At 68.9% G+C, this 5,762-nt stretch overlaps 1 protein-coding gene across 2 annotated transcripts; it reads right to left on the bottom strand.

Annotated features, from left to right (window-relative positions):
- Positions 1-1,958: 1,958 nt before the first annotated feature.
- On the bottom strand, positions 1,959-5,405 carry BARX1 (BARX homeobox 1). Of its 2 annotated transcripts, XM_070249100.1 has the most exons (5): positions 5,155-5,380; positions 3,217-3,508; positions 3,053-3,137; positions 2,466-2,642; positions 2,283-2,345 (listed from the first exon to the last, which is right to left on the bottom strand). In XM_070249100.1, exons 1-4 carry the CDS (start codon positions 5,378-5,380, stop codon positions 2,478-2,480), a joined length of 768 nt encoding a protein of 255 aa, XP_070105201.1. In that variant the 3' UTR covers positions 2,283-2,345; positions 2,466-2,477. The 2 variants fall into 2 exon arrangements, with proteins under 2 accessions (XP_023483358.1, XP_070105201.1); XM_023627590.2 differs by having other exon boundaries at positions 1,959-2,642; positions 5,155-5,405.
- Positions 5,406-5,762: the final 357 nt, after the last annotated feature.

Raw genomic sequence — 5,762 nt, 5'->3', positions numbered from 1 at the left:
TCCTGGCTGCCCCCGAGATCCCGTGGGGTCACAGGGACCCCCAAGCAAGGAAGCCCCGGCCGCCCACTCCTCCCCCGGCCTCGAGAGCTCGTCTGCTGCGGTCGCCGGTCCCCTGTCCGCAGAGGAGCACAGCGGCGCAGGCGGTGACAGAAACCCCTTCCACCCCCGCCTGCGCTGGAACCCAGACCCCTCGTTGGGGCCCAGCTCACCCCTGACCGGCTGGTGACCTCGCGACAGCAGTGCCCGCTCAGGTTCCCCATCTGTACCTGGAGGGGCCGAGGGGCCATAGTCTCTGGAGTATTGGGGGCTTTGTGCTCTGCAGCCGGATTCGCCGGACGCCTCCCCCCGCCCCCCCTCCATTTAGAGTCTTGGTCCTTGGCGGCCCTTTCGTCCAGTGCAGTGAGGGCGTCTTGGGGAAACGCCGCGGAACCGAGGGCAATCTGCCTAAGATCAGATCCTGAAAACCTGAGGACCCAGAGCGGACCTCTCTCCTCTTACACTCTCTCCTCTTACACTCTCCTTTCTTCTACAACTCCTCGTGGCTAACAAAGGCCGTGGCTGGACTCTCGGTCGCCCAGGCCCACCTGGGGCAGCTGCTGGGACCGCGCCACCCTCCCCTTTGAAGCAGGGAGGATTACACGCAGCCCTGCGCCTCACTCGGCCCGCCGGGCCGCGCGGGAGGGTCACCGGAGGACCGCTACCTTGAGCCGACCCCGGGGTAACTCTCAGGGCCAGAAGGGGTTAGGGGCGCAGTCACACACTGATGATCCGTTCCTTCCCACGCGCCAGGGTCGCGCAGGTTTTCTCGGGCCCCTCAGGGGACGCGGGCCGGCCAGCAGTCTGGGAGCTGTTTGCAAGGTTAAGAGCCTCGAGCGGGAGCTGGTTTCCCAAACTTGCGGGGCAGAGGCGCGCAGAGAATCGCCTGCAGCCCTCGGAAAGCACTGTCTTTCTCCCTCCTCGGGCCTAAACCGAGGCCCGAGATGCTCGGGACCGGAAATCCAAGCGCAGGTTTCAGGAAGGGACGATTAAGCCACGATTTGAAAAGGAAGCTGTAGCCATCGCAGGCCGAGGCCCTGAAAGCCCTTTTCAGTTTCTGCAGCGCGGAGCCGGCGTCCGAGCACGACGTTCCTCTTTCCCTTGTATTCGCTCCTGGAGGGCCTGGTGGAATCCTGGTCCCGCTTAGAACTCTGCAGGGCCAAGTTGGGGTCACTCCCTGCGCTTTAACCAGCAAAGTGGCCATGTCTCCATCCCCATACCTCCGTCACTGTCTTCCTAGGAAGCCGCAAGGACAGGAACCCGCGCGCGAGCTCGGAGACCAGCCTAGACCAGAGAGAAGACGACTGAAGCCCTCCGCGTGCAGAGGGGCGCCTGCGGGCACGTGCCACCAAGCTGCGGCCCTGGACAGGGCGCCTGCGGGAGCTCGGGGTCCTCTGCCTGGGTCAGGGGTCCTCATGCCCAGAGCCGGGACTCCGCGGCCTGCGCCTCTGCCCTGCGTGCACCGCGGAAAACGAAAACCGAAGGCAGGCGCCGCTGCGGACTGGGCTGCTGCTGGCGGCGGGCCTCTGTGTGAACGTCCAGTCCTCGGCTCCCTGTCGGCTTCAGGAATGGCTGGCCGCGACCATCTGAAGGACCTCACAGTCGGGCCTTCATGTCCCAGGAGACTGAACCAACAACTGGAGCAGCTCTAGCCCCAACCACTTCCCCAGAGAGCCCCGCGGTGGCTTTTGGCCTGGGAAGGAGGGCAGGGGGCTCAGCCTGGCCCTCATGCGCAGAGTGGAAGCGATTCCTAGGATCCGCAGCAACCGAGCTCCCTGAGCCAGTGGAGCAGGTCACAGCTCGCTTCCATGTAGCCCCGGGAAACGAGGGTTTAGAAGCCACTGCGAGTGTCCCTGTTTCCTCGCCGCCTCCTCTGCCGTCCCACCCCCTTGGATTCAGAAACCCCCTCATCAAGCCCCGCAGTGTCATAAAATATTTTATTGGAAAAAAGATCACCGTCTTCGCAAGAGAGGGGTAGGGGCCCCAGCGACGTCGGGAACCCAGCTGCAGGGCCGAGCGCCGGGCTGTCCGGGCGCCGTCTCTGGCCGGCCGTGGTGGCCTGCTCCAGCAGCGGGGTCCCTGACGCGCGGAAGCGGGAGTGCGCCCGGCGGCGTCCGGAACCGGCCGAGGCGGGTGGGGGTGCGGGAGAGGAGCGGGGCGTGAATGCGCGTGGGGCGCCCGGCGCCGCGGAGCTCCGACTAGAGGCGACCCTCCGCAGCGCCAGACGCCAGTCTCCAGGCCAGGGCCCGGAGCGCACCGGGGCCGGGGTTTGGCTTCAGGGTCTGTGTCCTTCCTTGTTTGGCCCCTAACTGTCCGCATTCAAGATAATAAAACGTTTAGAAAGCAAACGGCGTGGGTGCAGAAGGGCCGGCTCGCGGCTTCCCGCGGGCTGAGGGGGCCACCGGCGGCGCGAGGGTCCCGGGCCGCACCCCTTGCCGCGCTCAGTCCTCGCGGCTCCTGTCGCTGGCCTCGCCTGGCGCCTCCGCCGACTTCTCCGCCTCCTTGGCGCGCTCCTGCTCCGTGAGCTGCTCGCTTGTGGGGATGGAGTTCTTCTTGGGCCGCCCCTTGGGCTTGGTGGGAGACTCCAGGCCGCCACCCTGCAGCACCTGCGCGGGGGACAGCCGGCACCACTGTGAGCTGGGACCGGGGACCCGGGACGCGGCGCCCTGTGCCCAGGCAGGTCCTGGAGGGCCCGACAAGGCCACCGGAGGCCGCACCTAGCCCCGGGGAAGTGGCAGCCATTTGTCTGAGCACCGCTGGGGAAAAGCAACCAGAGGCTCTGGCCGAGGGATTCAAGGCTGCCACAGGCCTCAGGGTGCAGCGCAGCACAAAGGAATGAGGTCTGTCCTAGGTCACCCAGAGGGACAGAGAGAGCGGAGAGAGTCCCTGTGGGCACCAGGCACGGAGAAAAGCCAGAATCCAGAGGGTTGGGCAGAAGTCTCCACTGTGGACGGAGAGCAGCTCTTACAGGGCACAAGGGCACCAAGCAGCGCTCAGAAGCCAGGGGCACACTCACTATTTTCTTCCACTTCATCCGCCGGTTCTGGTACCACGTCTTCACCTGTAACTGGCTCAGGCCCAGGGACTCCGCGAGATCTATTCTGGAAAGAGCGGGGTGCACCTTCAGCAGGGCAGCAGCCCCCTCCCCCACCCGCTGGGCTCGGCCTGGCCGCGCGCTACCTGTCGGGTGTGGAGAGGTACTTCTGCTTCTCGAAGCGCTTCTCTAGGCCCATCAGCTGCAGCTCGGTGAACACCGTGCGGCTCCGACGCCCCTTCTTGGCCTTGGTGCCCGGCTCCCCAGTGCCCGGCGCCTCCAGCTTCCCGCGCAGCTGCAGCTCCAGCGGCAGGTGCGGCGCGCCCGCGGCACCGGGCAGTCCGGGCCCCGCAGCCAGCAGCGCCGAGCCCAGCCCGGAGCAACCGAGCGGCGCCAGCGGGAACTTAAACACCGCCGCCTGCTCGGCCTTCAGCACGGCTGCAGGGAGAGAGAGCGGGGAGCCCCTGAGCTCGGGCCGGTCTCCTCCTCCAGGAGACCCCGGCACCAGCCGCCGCCGCCGTCGCCGCCCCGGCGCTCGCGCCTGGCCAGTGGCACTCAGCACAAAACTTTCCTGTCTGGACGCGAAGCGCTAGATTTGGGCCACCCGCCTAAGGTGACCCTCTTCAACACCAGTGTCCCCGGACCTCCCCCATCCCCGGCTCTGCCCAGCGTTCCCCAGGCCCCAGCGTCTCCGGGATTTTTGGATTCTCAATGAACAAAGTCTCACTTCCCAGGCGCACAGAGCGTGTCTTTCACAGAAAAGGGAAACCAAGAAGAAATGGCAGCGACTTAGGAAGATGAGAATTTGCCCCAAGCAAATCGGCCTTGCTGCGTCTGGAGGAAAGACTACCCCTGGAGCGCGCACATCCCTCTTCTGCGCCGGCACAGCAGCCAAGCCGAGGCGGGCGGCCCGGCGGCAGCAAGAGTGGGGCTGGGGCTTCCCGGAAACTCCAAAGCACCCTGAACTGGGAAACTGCCCTTCCTATTTTCACTGCTTAGGCTCTTCCCCAAGAACGTGTTTCCATTTTCATTAGTTCTAAAGCGATTTTTCTTTTTGCCCGCTTCAAACGAATTATTAACCACAGTGCAGCTGGAGGCAAAAGGCAGCGGAGAGGCTGCGTCAGAGACGGCCTTAAAACGAACCCACTGGCCCTGCCGCCCCCGGGGTGCGTGCAGCACCGGCCAGAGGGTCGCGGGGCGCTGAGGAAGGCAGCTTGCGGGGCTGGGGTCCCCTCGAGCATCGGAGGCCTCCCTTCCCGGACAGGCATTCGACTGTGGGCCGCGCTAGCCTTGCTGGAGTCAGCAAGGGCCGGCAAGATGCGGGTAAATGTGAGGAGGGGGCCGGGGGGAGAGGGGATCCCTGGGGGAGGTGGGACAGAGGAAGGAGGGTGGAGAGAGCACCAGCACGGCAGACAGGCCCCGCCGGGGAAGGAAGAGAACCTGCGGGGGCAGAAAGGGCCAGAGCAGCAGCCCGAGTTCCACGGAGACGCAGCCGACCTGGAGCGGAAGGGCCAGCCGGGCTGCTCACAGCCAGGCCTCCTGTCCCCAGGCAAGGCTATGGGTTCGGCGGTGCGGCAGAGGACGGTTGGGTGCCCGCCTGAGACCCCGGTCTCCGGGGGACTCCAGGCCGGCTTGAGCTAGCGTCAGCCCCCAGCACAGCACTCGGAGACACGGGCCTCTCCCCCATGGCCCGGCTTCTTCGCCTCGGGCAACCGCGGCCGCTCCCGCCAGCCCTCTGCGGCGCAGGCCCAGGCGCCGGCGGCCCGAGGTCCTTTGACCCGCAGTCTGACGTTAGGGGTCTGCTCCCGCGCCGCGACGCGAATGCGGGCTCGGGCCCCGGGCCTGGAGCCCTCCTCCGGGCTGGAGGCTGCAGGGCCGCAGCGTAGGACAGAGGAACGCCCTCCCGGCCGCCCGGCCCGCGGGCACGAGGCCTGGTTTCCGCGCGGCCCGCGCCTGCCCCTCGGCTCCCGGCCGGAGCGCGCGGAGAGGGCGGCCGGGCCTGCGCGCCCGCCCGGAGCTGCGTCCTCGAGGCGCCCCTGCTCGCTCCCTCCCGCCGAGCCGGCCGCGCCTGGCCCCGCACGTACCCAGGTGGCTGTGGAAGGGCCGCGCCGCCAGCAGCGCCTGCACGCCGAACTTGAGCAGCTCGCCCGCGGCGGCGGCGGCGGCGGCGGCGGGCGCGGCGCCCTTGGGCCCCGGCGGCTCGGTGAGGATCTCCTCGATCATGAAGCTGCGGTAGCGGTGCGGCCGGTGGTCGGCGCAGCCCTCGGGCGGCCCGAAGCGCGCGGCGCCCGGCTCCCCCGGCCGCTGCATCGCGGCGCCCGCGGCTCGGCGGCGGCGGCTCGGGCGCGGGGCCCGCGCGGGGCTCTAGGCCGGCCCGCAGCTCCCGGCGGCGCGCGGGCGCCGGCTCATGCCCCCTCCCCCGCCGGCCGGCCGGGCGGAGGCGCAGGGCGCGGGCGGGGCGCGCGGGGCTCGGCCGGTCGGACCCGGGACTGCGCCCCCGCCCCGCGCCGCCGCGCCTCTTGCCCAGCCGGCCCCGCGTCACCGCCCCGCCCCGCCCCGCCCGGCCGCCCCGCCCCGCGCCACCGCCCCCTACCCCCAGGCCGAGCCCCAGGGAGGGACCGCAAAGGGAGGGAGGTGGGAGGGAGGGGGCCGCGAGAGGGGCCGGCCGACCCAGCCCGAGGGAGACCCAGCG

The sequence above is a fragment of the Equus caballus genome, chromosome 23 (assembly GCF_041296265.1).
Source record: "Equus caballus isolate H_3958 breed thoroughbred chromosome 23, TB-T2T, whole genome shotgun sequence".
Lineage (NCBI taxonomy): Eukaryota > Metazoa > Chordata > Mammalia > Perissodactyla > Equidae > Equus > Equus caballus.
This window is presented reverse-complemented; position numbering and strand designations above follow the sequence as displayed.

Coding starts and splice junctions, on each gene's coding strand:
- BARX1 (XM_023627590.2), bottom strand. CDS start 5,380: ATGCAGCGGCCGGGGGAGCCGGGCGCCGCGCGCTTCGGGCCGCCCGAG. Junction 3,509..5,154: donor GCCCTTCCACAGCCACCTGG/GTACGTGCGGGG, acceptor CTCTCCCTGCAG/CCGTGCTGAAGGCCGAGCAG. Junction 2,643..3,052: donor GGATGAAGTGGAAGAAAATA/GTGAGTGTGCCC, acceptor TCCCCCGCGCAG/GTGCTGCAGGGTGGCGGCCT.